Source organism: Orcinus orca, chromosome 5 (genome assembly GCF_937001465.1).
Source record: "Orcinus orca chromosome 5, mOrcOrc1.1, whole genome shotgun sequence".
NCBI classification, from domain to species: domain Eukaryota; kingdom Metazoa; phylum Chordata; class Mammalia; order Artiodactyla; family Delphinidae; genus Orcinus; species Orcinus orca.
This window is the reverse complement of record NC_064563.1, coordinates 34649118-34672157: the sequence shown is the minus strand read 5'-3', so window position 1 is coordinate 34672157 and position 23040 is coordinate 34649118. Positions and strand designations below refer to the sequence as shown.

The following is a 23040-nucleotide window of genomic DNA, read 5'->3' as shown; positions in this document are numbered from 1 at the left end:
TCGTGCCCCGGTCTGGGAAGATCCCACATGCGGCGGGGCGGCTGGGCCTGTGAGCCATGGCCGCTGAGCCTGCGCGTCCGGAGCCTGTGCTCCGCAACGGGAGAGGCCACAACAGTGAGAGGCCTGCGTACCGCAAAACAAACAAACAAACAAAAACTAGTAGTTTGGAGAAGAATATGATCCGTAATTTATAAAATGTATGCGGCCTAATGGAATATGCAGAGAAAAACTCTGGAAGACCACGGTTCTCTCAGGGTGATGGGATTGTGATGATCTTTGTGTGTGTGTGTGCTTGCCTCAGTGTACTTTCTAATTTTTCTATAATGAACACAAGATACTTTTGAAATAAAGCAACAGTGAAAGCTTTTAAATTAAAAATATTTTTTTCATAAAAATATATAGCCAAATTGTAACAATGTCTCTCCCACTTCTTATTTCTTTGTTCCACAGCCATTGCCCTAGGTCTGCAAAAGTCAGGCCCATCACACTAGGGCTGAGTTTCTCTGCCCACCCCACCTTCCCTGACGCCTCTCCTTGCTTGTGTATTGGGCCTTTCTCTGACTTACACGCTTTACTGTAGAGATCCAAGTTCCAGCGCCAGAATTTTTAAGCTTCTATTTACTGCACAGGCAGACACTGCCAAGGCTGTGACGTACATTTTGTCCTGTTCACAGGGGTTATTGGCCCACATAAGTGGCTGATCTGGGGCAGAGCTGGTATTTGAACCCATATGTGCCTGACTCAAAGTCCTGAATGAAATCAAATCTGAAATGGCAGTTTTGAAAAGACACAACACACATTTTTCAGGGATGGAGGAGCCAGGCCTGGGGAGATTCCTCTACCCATCCCTAGTTACATTCAAACACGTGAGCCCTCTGACCTCTGTAAGCGGCTGGGAACTTCCTCCCAGGTAGAGGTATCCTGGAAAGGGGCTGGCTGCTGGGAGTTTTGCTGAAATCCGAGACAAAGAGACGAAACAAACACATGGTATAAAGAGTCAAGAAATTGCCTTTGGTGAAATAAGCCAGACACAGAAAGACAAATACTGTATGATCTCACTCATATGTGGAACCTAAAACAGTCAAACACAAAGAAGCAGAGAGGAGAATGGCGATCGCCGGGGGCTTGGGGGAGGGGTAAATGGGGAGGTGATGGTCAAGGGTATAAGGTTTCAGTTATGTCAGATAAGTTCTGGAGATCTACTAGACAGCATAGCGCCTCTAGATAACAATACTGCACTGTATACTCAAAATTTACTAAGAGGGTAGAACTTAAGTGTTCTTAACACACACACACACAACAGTAATAACGGGGCAGGAGGAAACTTTGGGACGTGATGGATATGTCTGTGGCTTTGATGGTGGTGACGGTTTCATGGGTATATTCATCCTCAAATTCATTAAGTTTTATACATTACTATGTACAGCTTTTTACATGTCAATCATATCTCAATAGAGGTTTTTTTTTTAAAGAAAGAAAAATTGGTTTTAGCCCCAGGTAGCTGTGTGATCTTGAGCAAGATTCTGAACCTCTCTGAGCCTCAGTTTCCCTTTAGGCAGAGACCATAAGGTGGCCGGATAGGGAGAGTCCCCATGGGTCATTAAAGTGCTAGAAGGCTATGGTTCCAGAAAGGGGAGCAGGCATGAAAAGTTGGGCCCGCTGGTTAGTCAGCATGGCTGATGGCTGTGCCTACCCCTTTGTAGGAAGGCTGGTGTGCCTCAGTGATGCTGCAAGGGCCTGATTCTCAGGATCGTCACTTTAGTCTGGAAGCACAAAGCTGTGAAATGTTCCTGCTGAGAAAGAGCCACTCCTCACCACACTCAGGAACCCTCCCACCAACACTGCCCCATGTCCAACACTCAGAGACGGGGCTGTGGTGCTGGCAGACTCACGCCCATCCCCAGGGGGAGGCCCAGGTGGCTGTGGGCTGGCAAGGCCCATAGATGTTGGAGCGGCTGGACTGGGAGCCTGGGACCTGGGTTCTAGTCCTGGATCTGACTCCTCACGTCAGTGACCTTGACTTTGAGAGACCTCAGAGGATTCTGGGGAAGGGGCCATGCACTGCAGAGGGTGGGCGGTAGCCGGAGGACCAGGCTCACAGCATACTCCGTGCCCTCAGTGCGGCAGCCACACGGACACCCCAGCGGGTGAGCGTTTACACGCTGTGGGCTGTGCTAGTCTTTAGAAAAAGACCCCACTTCCCTTCTCAAGACCATATGGGCAGGTTCAGGAATGAGGGCAGAGCTGGTTGCCTGGCCCTGGCCACCCTCTGACCCGTGCTACCAACTGGCCAGGTGCAGCTGTGTGGTCACTCAAACGGTTGGCCACTCGCCCTGCTCACCTCCCTCCGCCAACTTTGACTGAGGTGACACACATCCAAAGGGCTCGTAAATTAAAAAGCTGCTCAAATGGGCAAGTTCTCAAATGGGCATTTCTTTTCAGAAGATTCAAACAAATTTCGAGCAGATTTTGTACGAGGAAATGAGCACAGTTTGGAGTTCCCTAAAACCGTGGGCTGCTGTCACTTGCAAATGTGTTTGGCTGAGCTGCCGGTCTCTGTCTAGGTGTGACAGCAGCTCCCTGTCACATGTTGTCTTGTGGGCTATGGGGTGGCAGGGCCAGGTCTCCCTTAAGTGCAAGGGTGGAGTAAAGATCCCCCAAAGGCAAATGACCACACTGGGAAAGAGGTGCAAAGAATTGGCCCCTGCTCCCAGGGCAGCCACTGAAGGACCACACCCAGGCCCGTCAGCTCCCATGGACGATGCCTGCCTCACAGGGAAAAGCTGGGATGCTAAGACCTGAAAAGACACCTGGACACACCTTCCACAGCCTTCTGTCTGCTGTGCTACACACATCATCAAAGAAGCAACCGCAATGTTGCCAAAATATTGCTCAAATCAAAACCACAGTGAGATACCATTTCATACCCTTCAAAAAACAGAAAACAAGCGTTGGGTAAGATGTAGAGAAATTAGAACCCTTGTGCATTGCTGGTAAGAATGTAAAATAGTGCAGCCACTGTGGAAAACAGTATGGAAGCTCTTCAAAAAAAATTAAACATAGAACTACCATATTATCCAGCATGTACGCTCCTGGGTATTTACCCAAAAGAATTCAAAGCCGGGACTTGAACAGATATTCGTACACTGGCGTTCATAGCCAGATCATTCACAATAGCCAAAAGGTGGAAACAACCCAAATGTCCATCAGATGAATGGTTAAACATAATGTGATACACACATGCAATGGAATATTACTGAGCCTTAAAAAGGAAGGCTTAATACACATGCTACATACAAAATGAATGAATCTTGAAGATATTATGCTAACAAACAAGTCAGACACAAAAGTACAACCATTGCATGATTCCATTTATATGAGGAACCTAGAATAGACAAATTCATAGAGACAGAAAGCAGAATGGTGGTTGCCAGGCAGGGGCTGGGGGAAGGGGGAAGAGGGAGTTAGTGTTTAAGGGGCACAGTTTCCATTGGGAAAGATGAAAAAGCTCTGAAGATGGATGGTGACAATGGCTGTACAACAGTGTGAAAGTACTTAATGCCCTGAATTGGACACGTTTAAATAGCAAATTTTATGTTATATATATTTTACCACAATAAAAAATACAGCCTGGTATCCACAGCGTACCAGAGAGCACGTGGGGAGGCACCAAACCCAGTGCTGTTGGGGAGAGGGTTTGGGAAGGATTCCCAGAGACAATAGCCTCTGAGCTGAGAAGAATCAGCAAGAGACAGAAGAGCAGTGCTGAGGAGGGGAGAGCTCAGAGGTTCAGCGGGCTCGGTATGCAAACACCACCAGGGCGAGGCCCAGCTGCTCCTGGAGGGCTGCTGTGTCCCGCAAAGGGGCCTGGATTACATCCTAAGGAGAGCCCAGAGGGTGACGATCAGGAGGGGGGGCAGTACAGCTAACACACTGGAGGGATTAACCAGTTTTCTAAGGCCCATGTGTAAAGAGCAGAACTGACCCAGCCAAGAGCTACTTCGGTGGTAAAATAGGTGAGGCTGCGTGTTGCCTGAGAGGCACGTAGGGAGTGCTGATCTACTCCACGGCTGCGAGCACGGGGATGCTCAGCCCACAGCGGGTGTGTCAGATACACAAGGCCAGCCTGGCTGTACGGAAGCAGGAGCCTCAGAAACAAAGGGCCAGAGAGTAAGTGTTTCTTTTCAGAGTTCTAGTTCTTGATTTTGCTGATTCTTATTATTTTACTAAAGTCACATTTATTAGAACATTGTTGCTGGCAAAATTATTTTTTGTGTGCCATTTAGCGGTCATCAAAGATTGTAAAAATGTTGACTGGCTTATTAAGTCTTTACATGGCATGTTGCACGGTGCACCAATGCCACAAAAATCCTCATGAAATTTCACCTAATGAAGTGTCCAGGAGGCAAAATTCTCTGGGGATCTTTTAACTGTTATCATTAACTTGTAGAACGTCAGATTACATGTCAGAAACTAACTGCCTTTATTAAAAATGTGTATTTGGGGACTTCCCTGGTGGCACAGTGTTTAAGAATCTGCCTGCCAATGCTGGAGACACAGGTTCGAGCCCTGGTCCGGGAAGATCTCACATGCCGCAGAGCAACTAAGACCGTGTGCCAAAACTACTGAGCCTGTGCTCTAGAGCCCACGAGCCACAACTACTAAGCCCACGTGCCACAACTACTGAGCCTGTGCTCTAGAGTCCGCGAGCCACAACTACTGAGCCCACGTGCCACAACTGCTGAAGCCTGCACGCCTACAGCCCTTGCTCTCCAACAGGAGAAGCCACCACAGTAAGAAGCCCACGTCCCACAATGAAGACTAACTCCCCACTCGCCACAACTAGAGAAAGCCCGCGTGCAGCAACGAAGACCCAACGCGGCCAAAAATAAATTAATTAAAATAAATAAATTTTTTAAAATGTGTACTTTAAAAGCTAATCAATTGGCCCCAAATTAAATCCAAGTCTACTGAGATCTTCTTGGGCTATTCTACATTCCAAATTGATTCAAGATCTCCCAACAAACTCTCTTTTCCTTATGCCTGCCCTAAGTGGGGCCAAATCCACCCCAGACCAGGCTGTGACACAAGCGAAAGGGAAAGATCAGTTCCTCCACCTGGGAAGCAGCGGCTTGCTCTCCGTCCTGGAGGCGGGGTACGGCGGTGGGGAGGACCCGCTGCTCCCTGACGTGTTGTGTTGTGGTGAACGTGTTTGTCAGAGACAAGGTCTGAGCTTTCCAGGAACTCACGCCTGGGCCTCCCTGCGGTGATGGCCGTGGCCAGCTCTCTCTGGTGAAGATAGAGTCTTCTAGAGTTTAGAACATTAGGCTCTTCTCTTAAAAAGAAGAAGACAGGGCTTCCCTGGTGGCGCAGTGGTTGAGAGTCCGCCTGACGATTCAGGGGACGCGGGTTCGTGCCCCGGTCCGGGAGAATCCCACGTGCCGCGGAGCGGCTGGGCCCGTGAGCCATGGCCGCTGAGCCTGCGCGTCCGGAGCCTGTGCTCCGCAACGGGAGAGGCCACAACAGTGAGGGGCCCGCGTACCGCAAAAAAAAAAGAAGACAGTGATGGAGTGAGAAGACCTGTATCAGGACCCATTGGCAGAACTGTGGGGCTCAGCTTTCTGCAGCCCACCCCACCCCTCTCCTCCCTGGAGCAGAAGAGCTCGGGCCACGTGAAGGAGAGAGCAACCTCTCCCCGCTCCTCAGGCGTTCCAGCAAAGGCCCCGCACCCAGTCCTCTCCTTGGACTTAGAGAAGCTCACCACCCTCCTTCTCCCACCTGCCCACCATCAGATCCTGTGATATGGTCAGAGAAACGCCTGCTTCTTCCAGCTACCACAGACTCGGGGGCCACCCGCCTCCGCCTTGAGGGGCCTGGGTAAGGGAGGGAGGGGGTATGTTTGAACTGGCTGTCAGTCTGTTTCTCATCTTCCCTGAGGCCCACTTCTGGAAGGCTCAAGTTTGTCAGAGCACATTCTTCTTCCCACAAGACACCAGAGGTCTAGCCGTGCCAGTTTTCACAGGGCTAACTAGAAACAATTCAGGACCTCTCCCCTCCTCCAGCTACCCCCCCACCAGCCCAGATGCACGCCAGTCAACCCTCTGACTCATCCCACAATTTACATACGCAGAATTTCAGCTCTAATCTCTGAACCCCTCTGTGGGTTTGCAAAGTGGGGACGCGGTGGCAGGAAGGGCTACCTCCCTGGAATGGGACCCACGGAGATGGGTGAAGCTGGGCAGACTAAGGCCTGGCCTCTCCATTGTTCAAGGACACACGTTCCAGGTGCGGCCAGGCTGAGGCCAGCGGGCTGTCAAGGGTCTAATAAGAGGTCTCTGCACAAAGATCCAGCGCTGGGGCCAAGAGAGGACCCTAGAAGGGTTGAGCAACATAGGAAGGCTGTGGTGAGTGGGCTTTCCTTTGAGTAGTGCTTCTTGTCTGGTAGAGGAAAGAGAGAATTGTGCCAGGAAACAAGAGGGCAGCACCTTGAGAGCCACCCATTACCTCCCTGCTCAGAAGGGGGCACCGTTTGCGAGTGAGTAGGGCCAAATGAGGAGGAGGTTAGCAAGGCCCAAACCTCAGAAGCGACCCATAGAGAACAATAGAGAAAGGCAGCGGTGTTTCCAGAGAGTATTCTGGAAGCGTGGCCAAAATGCCAAGCCTCGAGCTCTCAGCAAACTCCTGGAAGCTCATTCAGAATGTTCCACTCTGAAAGACCTATTTCCTCATCCTCCCAAATTCGGCCACTCAACAGTTCTTCCCGAAATTCTGGCCACGCCCACCGGCAGGCCTGGAACAGGCTGTCCCGAACTTACCCATGATTGAGATCTCAAAGTCATTTATAAAGTGACCTGTTTGCATATCAGAAGTGATTGGGTCCCCATGGAGTTCACAAAGCCTTGTCAGTCCATCGTGCCCCTGTGATAACATGTGTTCTCTTCCAACCAGACTAAGCCTCCACTTAGAAAATGATTTCTATGCGCACGTGCGTTCTGACTTTTATTTTGGGAAACTAGGAGAGCATATCCTTCTGCACTAGCTGGGGGTTGACAGCTGGTGGAGCAGTGCAAGGAATTCATATTTTGAAGTCAGACAGACCAGGTTCAAATCTTGGTTCCACTGCTCACCGGTCAGGGAACTCTCAGAATCTTAGTCTCTTCATCTCCAAAACAGATACAGATAATCATACCTACCTTGTAACATTCTTATTCAGATGGAAATGAATAACAATGTCATAACCTGGGATATAGTGATTTAAACAGATGAGGGAGATGGCAGAACCCTGGAGACAGGCATTATGGCCCAGGTTTTTAAGGACTTGGGCACTGGATCCAGAAACTTAGAGATAAGTAAGATCAGCGCTGGTCACTAGCAACGGATGGATGTAATAGAGGGGTTGAGGGCAAGTGGGTTGCTTGCAAGGATTCACATCCATGCAGGAAAAGAGTGAGCTTAGGTGAGTGGAAGAAGAGGGATCCTCTGCTCTGATCTCAAGACTGACTTTCCGAGACTGAGACTGAGGCTGGACGCCCCTTCCGCACCGCCACCCTGGCACTAGAGGGGCCTTGGGGAAATGCCTACTTGTATTGAGGAGGCCATGTGGCGAGTGAGCTGGGCATGAGAGGGCAGGTCCACTGTGTGCTGTGTGACAGGCTGGGCACCACGCTGCTGGCAAGGGGCTTGCCTCAGCCCCACCCTACCCCCCTCCCCGCACACGCGCCCGCCCCTGAGGAACTGCCACCAGGCCTCGGAAAGAGGCATCACCCAGCTCAGCTCATCATCAACACTGTTTCTTAGTGGATAGGAGGGAAGCAAGACACACCCGAGGCAACAGGATGGCAGCTCAGAGCCATTTAATTTTACTATTCAAACAGAATGTGCACCCCCCAGTTGGGAGTGAAGCAGAACTTATTGTTCACAGATTTATTAACAGGCTAATGAAGAGCAATTTGAAGGGGGAAATAAAAAAAAGGGGATTAGCTGAGCCAACATGAGTTCATCAAGAGTCAGTCCTGCCAAGCCAAGCTCATTTCCTTTGTTAATGGGGCTCCCAGACTGGCAGGAAGCCAGAACACGGTGTTACTTGAGTGGAGGAAGCCTTCTGACAAAGCCTGTCATGATATCCTGACAGATATCCAGACCAGAGGTGGACACGTGGCTGAGTCCTCGAGGGAGAACTGCTCAAGGCATGCCCAATGCAGGCGTGGATGGGCCAGTGTGACCTGGGAGACACCACGCAGCACCGCTGTCCTGGACCTGGGGACAGCTGAGAGCAGCTGACAGATTTGTGAAGGACATGAATGGTGTGAAGCCGGTGGCAATGGCAAATAAGACAGTCCAAAGGCTGAAAATTCAAAATGAGATCCCAGGCTACAAGGAGGGGCTCCAGCCAAAGGGACTGAATCTTCTGGAGTCAGCTGCAGCTGCTGTACCAAAGAATCATAGCCTGGGAGGCTTACACACAGAGGAATTATTTCTCACAGTTCTGGAGGCAGGAAGTCCAAAATCGGGGTGCCAGCCTGGTGGGGCTCTGGTGAGAGCCAGACTGCTGACTTCCCGCTGCACCCTCACGGGTGCAGACAGCTCTCTGGCCTCTTCTACAGGGCCACGAATCCCAACACGGGGCTCCACTTCCATGACCTCCCCGCCTCCAAATACCTGACTTCTCTTTGCCGTCTCCCCCTTTAGATCTCTGAGCCTCACATCCCGTGACGGTGGCCAATCCAAGCTCTGAATCCTCAAAAGTCCTTTTGTTCCTGAGAGAAAGAAACTGCTTCTGCTGGTTTCCTGCCTCATGGTGTGGGTCGCTCGCTGCCCGAATGTGCCTGCTGGTTCCCTAGTCAAGCCTTTGGGCCACAGGAGGTGTCTGGGCACAGCAGCCTCGAGTGTGGCAAGAAGAGCAGAAGCTGCTCCCTGTGTCCTCTGGGGGTCCTTGGGGGCCCAAGGCCTCCGGCAGGAGGCATCAATGGTTTCTTCAAACCACAGTGCCCCAGGGGACAGGGGCTGGCACCCTGCTTCTGTGGGGCTATCCCCGACTCCCTGACTGTTTTCCTGGGGCAACCATAGCCACTGGAATAGTAACCAGCCTTCCTTTTCCACCCTGGCTGATGACTCTCCCCAGGAGACCCTCCCTGCTGCCTTGGGTGGGCCCAAGACACACAGTCCACCAGGGGTCCCTGGGACGCCGCTCTCCCCAGAGGAGCAGGATGCAGGACGCAGCCTGGCCCCTAGGCGTCCCTCCTCTCCTCACCAGACATGGAGCAGGCCTGCAGCCCCCAGCCTCACCCCTGAGCAAGGGAAGTGAGGAACAAGCCTCCAGGGGAGGGGGAGTCACCCCCAGGTCTCTCCTGGGCCCAGGGCTGGAGACCCAGAACAAGGGATCCCGCCTCCAGGCCAGCCAGGGTGGGTCGTGACTCTCCCACAAGACAAACGTTAAGAGAGCCTGACAGAGGCAAACGCTCTCAGGTCAGCCGCTGGGGCCATGCCTTGGAGATGCCCTTTCTCCACGGCCCCAGCTCCTTCCCCGGCCTTCCCCTGACACGCAACACAGCAGCCTGGTGTCTTCTGTCATTTCTCCACACGCGTTTCTCTTCTTTCCTATACTGTGTGTTGAAAATGTGTTCCACATCAGGTCTCGTTAGCTTAGCTGTGCTCATCCGTTCAGGGCTGTTTCCCTCTCAGTTGACTTGATAATACCCATGTGTTTTGTGACTCGCCCCCCCTGCTGCTTTCCCCCCCTTTTCAGGTTAAACAGATCCAGCTGGCAGGGCCATGCACCTCCCGCTCGACCGTCCACCCACTCTCCGCCCCCAGCACACCCATGCTCCCCCCGCCTCCCTAGGCACCTCCACCTTAACAGCGGCCCTGCTGCCCCCTCGTCAGTCCCCGCCTCCACCTCCACACCCACGCAGACCCCACACCTTCCACCCCCCCCCCCCTCCACTGCTGGCCACCTCCTCACAGAGGAACGCCTCCCTCACACACACTCACGCTTCCCCCGCAGACACACTCCCTTCCCCCACAGTTCCCAGCAGGTCCCTCTGGCACCACGGCTGGGTGCTCCCCGCTGAACTGCCCTGAGCTCAGGGCCCCTGAGAGGCTCCCCCAGTGGAAGGACCCTGCGTGGCACTGGGGTTCTGCTCCAGGCCGGCGTGTCCTCCACCGAGGAAGGGGCGCCGTCACTCAGGAGCCCGAGGCTCCCGTCCCCAGGCCTGCCCACCACCCTCCTGCCCAGGGACGCCTCTGATGAACGGAAGTGCGTGAGGGACTGGCAACTTCATGAGCAGAGGACTGGAAAGCCAAGCCACTCTTCCCTTTCTTTTTTTGACTGCTCCAAAAATACAACAGACTCCCCCCTGCCCTGCTCCTCCCACAGGAAGCCCCTCCTGTGTGCATCCATCGTCTGGGTGGGGCTGACTTCCCTCTGGACTTGGCTCAGGACCTCTCACAGGTTACACCTACTCCTACCAGACACTTGTTTCCGAAGCCCCTGCTCTTGTCTCCCGGGAGAACTGGTCTCGGGTTGGCCTGTTTCCCCCCTATCCAAACCTCTCTGAGCCTTCCAGAAGTGGTCTTAGAGGCTCTGGCTTGGTGGCTAGGCTTTTCTCGAAAGGCGCCAGGCGTATTTCCGGACCCCACTGACATTTAGAAAATCTAAACATTCATAAATGTCTGCATGGCCTTTTTAAAATTAGCCATGAGTTGTTAAAGGTCTCTGTGATTCCCACAGTATTCAGCTCCTCTTTAATTTTTTTCCCTAAAATACAGAGTTACTTTTCATTTCCCACGTTCATTTCTGGAGCAGCTTTGCTCCAAGGGGAAAGAGTCAGCCGTCAACACATGATAATAGGTCTGGGGGTTATTGCTCATGAGGAAGAGATTTCAAATACCACATCAAGGGCAGGCAAAGAGAAATGTGCTGAACAGCTAACACGGGCGAAGCACTTTACCTATACTATGTAGTTTTAATTTTGCCCTTGGAACACACTGAAAGTGGAGGTATTATTGTTCCCACTTTACAGATGAAGAAACTGAGGTTCAGAAAGATGAACAGCAGCTTGCCTAAGCAGACTTAGCACCTAAATGGCTGAGCTGGGATTTGAATGTCTATGCTCTCTCTACCCAGCATACCAGGTGGCTCCCACTTAAGGGTCTGGGAATAGAGCAGAACAGCAGCCTAAGCTCCAACCAAGAGAAATCCTATGCCTCACACGTAAAGGCGCAGCAAGGACTACACCAAGGAAGGGGCCCCGCTCTGGCTACAGCAGAGGACAGCCGTACAGTGAGGACCAGGGAGAAGCTGCCTTCAGATGCCCGCAGGACGCCCAGCGCGTTGGCTGTGAGCTGTCAGACTCTCCAGAGGAAGCAGGCGCTTCCTCATTTGGGACCCTAGTTATCCAGCATATTACACGTATTGTTCCCAGCACCGCTTGTTATAAAAGCCGCTGCTTAATGGTTACCGCATGTGCCAGCCCCTTGGCTAAATTCAGAGCATGCATCCTTCGGCCTTCGCAGCCCTGCGGGGGAGGGTCCATTTTATACAGGTAGGAACTGAGACTCAGCTGCGGAGGAAGTGGCCCAAGGCCATGCTGTTAGGGGGTTTCAAAGCCCAGCTTCAGACCCCGGACCGTCCAGATTCATGACATGATTGAGGGTGGCACGTTTAATGAAATTTGTGTGTGCCTGATGGCCCTGCATAATTTAAAACTGAAGTTCCCATAGGAATACATTTGAAGTAAGAGTCGTATTTCAAACTTTTCCCACGAAGTGAGATTTTATGAATATTTTTGTTTGCACATATTAGCATAGCACATGCCCCCGCTGTAATGGCACCCACAGCTCCAGCTAGATCCCAAGGATGTGGCTCCTGGGCCAAAGTCCTCCTTATCCCAACCCCCTGGCACTGGGAAGATGCCCTGAAGGTAGCCCAGCCCTGAGCACTTGCAGCTGCTGCTCTGATCCCAGCCAGCGTAAAGGAGACTGTGTCCTATTGTTGCAAATAGAATTTACACAAACAAAAAACAACAAAGCTCACGCTCCTGGACAGCGATTCCTCCCTGCAGGCTGGCAGGTGAGCTGTGGTCCCTCTCACAGTCCCCTTCTTCCCTCTCTCAGTGGAGGTGGGCTAAGAGCACTGAGGCAGAGAGTGTGCCTCAGAGCAGGGAGGATGGTGGTGGAAAGGACCCAAGACGCCCGGCCATCCCTAACAAGGAGCAGAGGGATTGCTTTCAGAGGCCCGCAGGTCTCCAGCCACTCTCTGTGGTGGCTGCTCTGCGTGATGCAAATGCTCCTGGTATTTGGCCCAGGCTGGGGGAGCCAGCCCCCAGGCTAAGCAGGCCATGGTGTGTGGCGCCTAGCAGCATGCCCTCCCCGAAGCCTGGCCCCAGCACCCCAGGTTCCCTTGCTGGTTTCATAAGCCCAGTCTTCATGCTGACGGGGAAGGGCAGGGACCATGTGTCTGGAGCAGGCTTGGCACATGGCTCTCTGAGGTGGCCAGCAACTCCTGACCTTCAGAGCTGGCCTCAGACCCCTTGTCTAGACCGAGGGGGAGAAAGAGCTTAGACCCCTAAGCTTGGGTCTGTCTTCCTCCTGGGCCTATTTGAAGCAAGACTCAGGCTTAAAGAGTCCAAATAGATCCAAGGCCACCGTGAATTTATGGTAATCATCAGTGATCAGTCTACTGGTGATTACAAGGGAGGTGGGGAAAAGATTCCCAACCCAACAAGCATTTCATCATTACACATCACTGTTCCTCCATTCTTTTTCCATTCCAGCTACCCACCTCCCCACTGTAGGTCTCACAGCCTATAAAGCATCCCTGTTTGGCATTCTAAGTGACTCCCCTCTTGGATCTGATCTGCATATATGACTAAAAACAAGCCTGGTATTTAAGCGAACAGGAATCAGTTACCCCTCCGCGCATCCCCGGGTGGCCCGGCTATCCTCAGACATCTTCAACTCCAATACAGCAGACCGAGAATAAGCATTTAGGGACTGGGCCTCTCACTTGCTGCTCCTCACAAAACCACTGCCACATACCATATCCCTTAAAACAAGTACAAATTGATCCCACGCCAATACATTATCATAAAATTGGCTCCAAAGCAGTGACGTTCCCAGGGTGCCAAGTAAATGCAAATACAAAACCACCCTTGGGGCTATTTCCTACCCAGACCACACAAAATTTCCACAGGGGGAAAAAAAATCCCACTGCCAATGACCACACCATCAAACATTACAGAACATAAAGGAAACACTCCACCATAAACAAGAGCAAGCAGACACAGAACGTGGGAGGATTAGCAATCTCAAAATTTGCGCTAATAAAACAATCCAAAAAGGACTATAAAATAAATACATTTAAAATAGTTGAAGAAACTAAAATGAAAATAGAAATCATAAGGAAATACCAAGAAACCATGAAAATAGGGCAGATAGATTTGAAAAACTATTTGAAAATAATGCTAAAGGATGTACTTCAGGAAAAAGGAAGTTAAATCAACAAGGGTGGGTGAAATGCAAGAAGCAACGGTGAGCAAAGAAACCAGTAAACTTGTGGGTAAATATAAATAAGTACTGAACTATTTATAAATAACAACTGTATTAATAATGACCACTGGGAGGAGGGTAAAGACAGGCAGAGCTAAAATATAGTCAACAATCACATGGAAGATGGGAGACGATGCTGGGCATCCAAACATCCCAGGATCCCACCAAAAGCACAGGAGGATTGAGCGGGTGTCTCACAAAGTTGGTTGGGGTGCTTCTGGGGCAATGGATACCACTCTGGGCTATGCTGTCCTCTCCCACCAGAAAGTTTCTTCAGCTTTTCTCCCCAGAGCGTATCTGAAAGTCAGAACCTACAGAATCATGTACCCTCATCCCCTTGAAGCAAGAGTGGGAGGCCACTTACCCATGCTGGTCACGGTGTATTGGTAAGGTTCTGAGAGGAAGTGTGGGAGGGTGAGGACAAAGGCCCCCGAAGCCAGGAGGAGACCCCCCATGCCGATCAGCCGTGGACGGTGCACCCGGCTGCCAAAGTAGCTGACAAAGATGATGAGGATGGCGTTGCTGATCTGCAGAGAGAGCAGAGGAGCCAGTGAGACCAGAGGCTCTGTCCTCACCCACCCGCAGAGTGGACCTGACCGTCACAGCAGAGAGGCAAGAAGCTGCCTGGTGTTGCCCAAGGGCCCAGGCAGAGCTGTGGTGCCAGCTTTGCCGGGAGGGCCAGGCATGCAGTTTCAGCTTTCCCCTGTTGTCAGAAACCCTTCCCAGCCTCAGCCTTCTAGACCAGACCGAGAGAAGTATCTAGAGACCATGGGAGGCTCAACCATTAGGACCAAAGCTTTGGGGGCCAAATTCAAGAAAGCTTCCTATTCTGGCTGGCTCCTAGGAACAGTACATGTTCCCTAACTAAACTCCCTAAGGACTCTGAGTTCATAGTCAGAATAACCACCAAGCAACCTTCACTATCTCATTTCATCATGCAACAAGTCGCATGTTTGCAGACGACGCAATTGGGGCTCAGAATATTAAGTAACTTGCCATGTCCATGAGGTCAGGAGGCGGCTCAAACAAGGACTGCCTGAGTTTAAAGGGCCCCACCTTAACTACAGTGGTCTACTGCCCCTTGGAGAAGTGAGTTTCTGCCCCAGCAGCTCTGCTCCTAATCGGCTCTGGCCCTCCCTGGGTTGGCTTCCACCTCTGTGAATGAGGGATGAGGACTAAAGCGCCCTAAGTCCCTTCCCGGGTGGAAACACCAGTAACTCATGTTCCTGGTGCTCCCTGGAAAGCGTGCTCTCTGAGCCACACCCAGAGCCAAAGAGGGGAACCGAAGGCCCCAGCTTGGGGAGCAGGGTCTTAAATGGTAAAAGGGGTGCGGCAGATCTTCTGACCTCGACTCCATCCAAAGAGATGGTCCTCTGCCCCAGAAGGTGAGTCCACCTGAACCAGAGGAGCCCTGGATGTCAGCACTCATAATCCCTACCCTGTCCACACCACAGTCTCCTTCCGGCCGTTAAAGCAGGTGTCCCTGTCTCGGGAAATAGGGACCAGAGTCTTGGTATGTGGCTCTTGCCAAGATTGTCAATGACCTCCTCATTGCCAAGTCCGCTGGCCAATTCTCAGTTCTCTTCTCACTTGATCTCTCAGCACCATTTGATTCAGTTGACTGTTTCTGCCTTCCTGAAACACTCCTTTCGCTAAGTTTCCATGACACCATGTTCTCCTAGTTTGCTGCCCCTGGTTGCTCCTTCTCAGTCTTCTTGGCTGGTTCCTCTTCGCCTCCCTGATCTCTCAACTCTCAGAGCTCAGTCCCCATACCTCTGCTCTTGTCTTGGGAGCTCAGCCAGTCCTACGGCTTTCCTTGTTCTGTATGCGCTTCTGATTCCCACAGGCCCGGCGCATCCCAGAGCTCATTCCTCACCTTCCACCCAAAATCTGGTGCCCCCCTCCCCAGTCCTCCTCCTCTCAGTAGACGGCACCTCATCCTATGAGTGGCTCAAGCAAAACGTCTGCGCATCATCCTCGACTGCCCTTTCACACCGACATCCAACCACCAGCAAATCCCATTGGCCGGGCCCTCAATGGAAGCCAACCACTTCTCACCACCTCCACCACTACCACCTGGTCTCAGCCACCATGGCACCCTTCTGAGCTTTGCCTTCTACCCACCGCCACTCTTGCCTCAGAGCCCTCTATTCTCCTCCTAGCGGCCAGAGTGGTCCTGCTGAAATGTCAGACCGTGTTCCCTCTGCCCAAATCCGATACGGTCCCAGAGCCTCTGAAGCCCTGAGGAGCCTGTCCCCTTCCCCATCACTGCTCTCCTTCTGTCCCCCCAACTTCCTCCACCCCAGCCACTCTGCCTCTGGCTGCTCCCTCATCTTACATGTCTGCGGGGGGCTCCCTTCTCAACGAGCCCTACTTTAGATCTCTGCTCAGGTCGAACCTTCTCATTAAGGCCTTCTCTGAAAAAGAAGGGGGTCGGGTGGGTGAAATGGGTGAAGGGCGTCAACAGTACACACTTCCAGTTATAAAATAAACAGGTCCTGGGATGTCACATACAGCATGGCGACTATAGTTAATAACCCTGTACTGTATATTTGAAAGTTGCTAAGAGAATAGATCTTGCAAGTTCTCATCACAAGAAAAAAACTTGAACCATGTGAGGTACTGGTTGTTAGCTAGACACTGTGGTGATCGTTTTGCAATATATACTTATCTCGAACCATTATGTTGTACACTTGGACAGCTAATATAAAGTTAAATATCCATGATATCTTAATTAAAAAGGAGTTATTTTAAATATAACTTATATTTGTAATAATTAACAGAAATAAATTATAATATATTAAAATATATTTATAATTTAAATATAATTTAAAGAATAAAGTTATTTAAAATGTAACCACCGTGCCCCTCCACGATTTTATTTTTCTTCATAGCATTTACTCTAATCTGATCCACCATGTTTTATTTATTTCTATAAATAAATGTCATATTTATCAGTAGAATGATATATATGAGCAGAGATTTTTGTCTGTCTGTTCATTCCTGTCTCCCCAGCACCTAGAATGGTGTCTGACACATAGCTGGTGTAAATGGTAAGTTTTTTCAAGAAGAGGACACGATTGCCCAGAGACCCCTCCTGTGTGGCCAAGAGTAAGAATGGTTTATGACACACAGAGAAAGGGGATGTGAAGGTGGGTGAGGAGGCAGCCTAGTCTGATCGGGAAAGACGTGGTTCTAGGACATTCTGAAACCAGCACCTGGAAACAAAGCTTTATCCTTATGCTTCCTAGATTTCATTCCGTTTTTGTTTCCCCATCATTTTGCATGAAATGATTGTAAATGTCAGACCATATCAGCTAAGCTAACTGAGGCTGACTTGAAAAGGTCTGGGAGAGGGACAGGAGAGGGCCCCGAAGGGACCCAGGGAGGAAGGATTGGGGGGTGTCCCACCCCATCCACCTGGAGCGGCCCTTCCTGCGCTCCCCCCAGGGCCTGGGCTGGCTTCTAGGAAGGAAGCTGGGCCTCTACAGCTGTTACGGCTGATGCTGGCTTAAGACCTTGGTTCCCAAACTTTCCTTCAGCTGTGGCTTTCCTTTGAAAAAAATTATTTTCCCTAATATTAAAAAAAAAAGAAGAGCTGTTCTAGCTGAGGAGAATAGGGCCTCTGCAGCCTGGGCCTCAGCCCCTCGGCCCGGAAATGGCCCCTAAAACAACTCTGTGGACTTCGTGTTAGAGCATCTGAAGGTTATCACACAGCCCATTTGTAACACATCCCTGCCCATGCCTCAAACCAAAGGGGCCCAGGGCAAACTGATGGGGGGCATTAAGGGTGGCTGACTGTATCTGCTCAGCCCTGGCCGTGGGTGGGCCAGGGAAGCCGCTACTTCACCAGGCTGGATGCCCCACGTCTTCCCTGCCAGCCAAGCCCTCCTCCTGCCGCTGGCTTGTTACACCCAGCCCTGGTCTCCCCTTCTCCTCACCCTCTGAACCCCAGCGAGACTGGGTCCAGCGTGAAGGCTCCCGTCTCCTGGAAGCTGGCTGCACACTCCAGGCATCCAGATGGGCTCGCCTTCCCCTCCACCAGGCCTGGTTCTTTTCTCACACCCCTCAGGCTTCTGATAGGCAGCCGCCTTGTGGTCTGCGGTGCTGCCAAATCCTGCCTTTTCTTCCTTTGCAGCACTGCCGGGGTCCTCTTCTCCCCCAGCCGCTCAGGCCTGGTTGTGACAGCCGCCCAGCCATCTGACTTCGGGATACACTGTCCCTCAACTCAAGTGTCTACCAGGCACCTCTTCCAGAGGGTTCGTCTTCATAGACTGTGCACCCGGGCCTGGCTCTGCTCAAGAAGCCAGGCCAGTCCCCTACTGACCCCCCCAAAAGCTGGGAGCCTCGAGCTTGAACATGAAGCCCCCTCTGATTTGGCTGCTCTCTGCTCTTCCGGTAAGACTCCTACTTTCTTACTCAGTCTGTTTCTAAACGCTTCGGTCAGAATCAACGGGATTGTAGAAAGCCCTTTGGCTGAGTTCCTCTCCTCCACACAATCACCCATCCACTCCCCCTCAACACACACAGATACACACACACACACACACAGATACACACACAGACGCACACAGATACACACACACACACACACACACAGATACACACACACACAGATACACACACAGACGCACACAGATACAGAAATACAGACAGACACACAGATACACACACAGTCTCAGATCACAGATACACACATATAGTCATGCACACAGACACGCACAAATACTGAGACACACAGAGAAACAGATATACACACAGACACACATTTTCCCACTAAGCACACACACAAGATTGTTAGGTTCAAGGAATTAACTTTCTTATGCTGTTTGCCTCAAACCATGCCCACAGGCATGTTCTAAAACCTGACTGTTGAAAAGCTCATCTAAGTTTAGAAAAGAGAAAATTTAATGGGTGAATTATTTTCATTTTTTATTGAACTATAACCTGGGGAAATATTTTGCCCCTTATTTGCCTAATCAGTCTCCTGCCACAGACACACGGATACACACACAGTCTCACATTTCCCAGCTAGCTACTCCCTGCCCCTTGAAAAATCCAGTTGTTCCTGGGCCCACATCTTTGTTCCAAGCATGGGAAAAATAAAAATGAAAATTTAACCATCAAAGATCATAGATTCAACTATCATGCGAGCCATAGTGGAAGAGAGGATTAGCCTACACACCAGCTCTGATATTGATTAGTAGATGTGCCTAGAACACTGTGTTGAGAAGGATTCAGAGTCTGGACTCAGCAGAAAAGAAGACTGCAGTTGATTAGTGATGTCTGCCAGGGTCACGGGATAGGACTGTGATGACACAAATGTCAGAGATTTGTTTTTCTTGTGTCCTGCGTGAATGAAGACAACATGTGCCAGAAGCATTATCAAAGTCACAGGCCAACACATAGAAGCGTGCATTTTGTGTGAGTGGTGCCAGGTCCCTGTCCTGTAAGAGAGCACAGCCTATGTGGAGGGGAAGACCCCCGTCACTGGGCATCACCAGGAAGCTCAAGACACAGATGCACAATCAGGTAGACAGAGGCATACGTATGCACGTGTATACACACACACATACATTAAAACACACGGACACAGACACACATCCAGAAAGGAGTGAAGGCATCCACGTGGGCCTGGGGGTTCAGAGGAGGGGGTTTGAGGCCCATGAGGCCAGCAGGCATGACTGATGGGCCTCAGGGCTGTACGTGTGCAAGTACGTGCACGTCACAGGGTGGAGGAACAGTCCATGGGGAGGAGGAGTGCGTGGCGACCGTCAGACGGACCTGGGCTCCCACCCTGGCCGCACTACACACGTGTGCGGCCACTGGGATGGGGGTAGACTTTCTGCTGCCAGCTTCCTGTCTGGAAGACGTGACTGTGAAGAGAGCCCTCCTCCGAGGACGGCAGAGGCGTGGCGGAGAGGGCTCCTGAGGGGCACTGCCGTGTGGGCCGTGGAGGGCGCAGGAGTCAAGGGGAAAGGGGCGTTTCCAGCAGGGAGCAGGCTGTGGGATGGGGAGACTGGAAGGTGGGGGTTGGGGGACGTTGGAACACTTCCCACCTTCTTTACAGCCCATTCCAGAAGCTGTCTGGGGAGCCCAGACTCTACTGGGTCGGTTGTTGGCCTGAATTTCGCTATGTCAAGGGAAGATCTAATTGCATCTGGGCTCCTGGGAGGGGGAGGCCAAGACCTCCATCCCAGAACAGTGGGCCTTGTGGGAAGAAAAGACAGGAGCCAGGCCCAGGGCCCATCTCCTCACCTGGAGCCAACGATGCTGCAGCCACGATGCAGGGGCTTGCTGCCTCCCCTGCCCCTTTCTCCCTGGCTTCCAGTGACTCCTAGCTGACCCTGCCCTCTGACCTCTCACCCTGGCCTCTTGGCCCACCCTATCTTCCTCTAACTTTGACGTGCCATCAGTGAGGGATAGTGTAAACTCCACGTGGCTGGGAGGTCATAGACCTCTGACCTTGCCTGGCAGTCAGGGCCATTGAGCAGCTCTGTCTCCTGTTGCCCTCCTAAGACAGGAGCTGCCAGCCTGGGGCTGCTTCCCTAGCTGCATGCCTGGGGCTCGTCTTCCCCTGGACCGGGGATGGGCAGAGGCCACATAACCTCGTGGATGGTCACAGAACTCAATTAGAGGCACAGAGTTTGGAGGCAGCAGGCCTGCACACCTGGCACAAGCTGCTGCCCTTGCTGAGCCCTGGTGCCTTCAGCTGTCAGCAGGGAGGAGCAGAGTACCTGCTCGCAGGGCTGCTGTGAGGAGGTCAGGTGCCTCCAGAGGCTCTCAGCTCAGCGCCTGGTGCAGGGCAGCCTTGGGAAATGTAGCTGGCTGTCTCCATCCCCCAAGGGTCCAACCCCTCCCCCCCACCCCGTTCTTCCGCTCCTCCCAAGGCCCCTCCTGGATGCCATGATCAGGGTGGTGCACAAGTGGGGTCTGATGGACTAGAGCATCCTGCTTACCTCATTCAAGCTGGAAATGAGACCTGAGGAAGAACTGGAGAGGCCAAAGCGCTTCTCAATGGTGGTGAGGCTGCTCTTGAAGTAGGCGCTATACAGGAGCTGGCAGAGCTGCAGCAGGCCATGGCACAGCACGAACACCTGGGGAGGAGACCTGGATGGTGAGGCCTCTGGACAGTGAGCCCTGACCACCCACCTTGGCCCTCCATTCTGGGGCACAGAGGCCCAGCAGCCTGGCCCCGCTCCCGTTAGTTGGGAACACTTTCTCCATCAGGTGGTCCTAGGGTGAAATGTCATCATCCTCGGACCAGTTTCACCCACAGCCTTAGTCAACACATGTGAACCATTCCCATCATTCCTGCCATTCTTGTCACATTATCATCAATGGCAGGAAAACCACAGGGTTGAAGAAGCATCCCTGAGGGAAAGGCCTGACTCATCAGCCATGGCCCAGGGCATTCAGCACCTGGAATTGTTCTCTGACAGCTCTGCCCTCCCTCCTGTGTCCTGAGAGGTGAGGGCCACATTCATGTCACTCCCAGGGGCACAAACAAGCCAGGGGTCACACTGCTCCATTCCTCTTGACCTGCCTTCTGTTCTCCTCCCTCCATCAACACCCATCCTCCCAGGCCCACCTCTCACACCTCAGTGACACTCCAGGATGGGCTTTCACACTAGCCCATTTGAATGAAAACACTAGCCAAGCTTGTTACCACCTCTTATACGGGGTATTTGTGACTGTGCCGGCTCCTCTCCTGAGTGGATGATGAGGGCCTGGAGAAGGCATCCCACCCTGCCCCATATGCCTTGTCCTGTGGGTATGAGTAAATGTGACAAGTAAATGTGGTTGATGGGGAGGGTGGAGAGGGCTTGTGGTATCTGGAGTCGGCTGCAGGAGGAGCTCTCCTGGGTCCTCGGCTATTGGGCTGAGAGCAGGCTCAGAGCTCAGAGCCCAGAGCCCCACATCCTGAGCCCCCTGGAATTGCCCCTTCTGGAGATTCACTCTTCCTCCAGGGAAGGGTGGAGTGCCATTATGTTTCGCAGTCTGCCAAAGCTCTTCCCTTAATTGAAGGGCTGCCATCTCAGGAGAGCAACTGGGGCTCCACCTTCATTTCCGTTTCCTTGTAAAGCCAAGCCAGCCCCTCCGCAGGGGCCCGGCTCCAGGCTGTGGGATCAGAGCTGACCTCCCCTCTCCTACCTGTCAAGGCAGAGCCTTTGTGAGGCCAGCGTGCAGCCCTAGTTGCCTGCCCGTGCATCCAGATCCAAGGAGGTCATCAGGCCACAAAAGCAGACACCTGTCCGAACCACCGCCCCCTGACCCCGGAGCCCGCGGGGCCTCCTCACTCCTCATCAGTGGCAGAAGGAAGCCTGTCCACCTGGAGTCAGGGGCAGCCTGCCACCCCTGCCCCCTTAGGGAGGCTCCACTCTGCTTCATTTCATATACTAGAATTCTTAATATTCTGTGATAAAGGTACCCTGGAAAATGATCTAGTCTCTCTTACAAATGGGGAAACAGAAGTCCAGAGAGGGAGAGGGGGAATCCTAGCGCCCCAGAGTTGGGGAAACCAAGGGCCTGCGAGGGTGGGAACTGGCCATGGCTGCTCCATTGTGTGAGAGGCAGGCCCAGAACCTGTCCCCGGCAGGCATCTCAAGTGCCTGGCACTAAGCCCACAGTGCCTGCCACATGCAGGACAGAGGCCATTTGGTCTTGGATGCCTTGCCAGATCCTCTTCTTCTGACCGTCCCCTAAAGGCTGATGGCCCCCCCAGACTCTGTCTGTAGTCCCCTTCTCTGCGCACGGCACCCTTTCTGCACACACTCATTGGAAACCCCATTTGTGGTGCCCACATCTCAGACCCTCCTCCAGAACGTCCCCCAGAGCTTATACACTCAAGTCCACCTCATTGTGTGCTGGACGTGTCCACGTGGACATTCTCAGACCCCTCAGGCTAATAGCTTCCCAAATAGGGCTCAGGGTCCTCCCCCACAAACCTCTCTAGTTTTTCGTTCATTCCCCACCACCTTCACTCATTTCCCTAAGCCAGAACCCGGGAATCCTCCTGGATGCCTGTTCGTCACTCCCTGGCATTTGGTGCCACTGCTGAGCCCTGTGATTTCACCTTGGCATCTCTTGTATTTGACCGGCCCTTCATCTCCAGATTATGCCTTGCCTCAGGCCCTCTCCCCTCTCCCCTAGATTCCTTCAGATTCCTCTCACAGATCTCCTGCCATCCCCTCAAACCTTCCATCCCACCACTCCAGAAAGAGCTTTATCAAACACCAATGTGAGCAGGTTACTCCCAAATTAATACCTCTCACTGGCTCCCCACTTCCTACAAGATATAAACCAATGCTCATGGTTGGTATCCAAGATGCTACAGGTCCTAGACCCTGCCTGCCTCTTTGGCTCCACATCCTGCCGTGGCAGATCAAGTTTCACAAAGATGGCTACACCAATATCTCCTGTCCCACATACACCTCTAACGATGGGACAATGACATTCGTTCATCAAGAAGTGGGCTCTGTACTCCCTCCC

The 23040-nt window shown here is 52.2% G+C and overlaps 1 protein-coding gene across 2 annotated transcripts in view; it reads right to left on the bottom strand.

Annotated features, from left to right (window-relative positions):
• Positions 1-23040, bottom strand: part of SLCO2A1 (solute carrier organic anion transporter family member 2A1) — a 78212-nt gene that overhangs the window by 21527 nt on the left and 33645 nt on the right. For both annotated transcript variants that reach the window (XM_033404063.2, XM_004278926.3), the window contains exons 2-3: positions 20508-20645; positions 13913-14075 (exon numbers count right to left, since the gene is read on the bottom strand). In XM_033404063.2, the coding sequence (XP_033259954.1) occupies positions 13913-14075; positions 20508-20645 (301 nt within the window). The remainder of the gene's footprint in view (positions 1-13912; positions 14076-20507; positions 20646-23040) is intronic.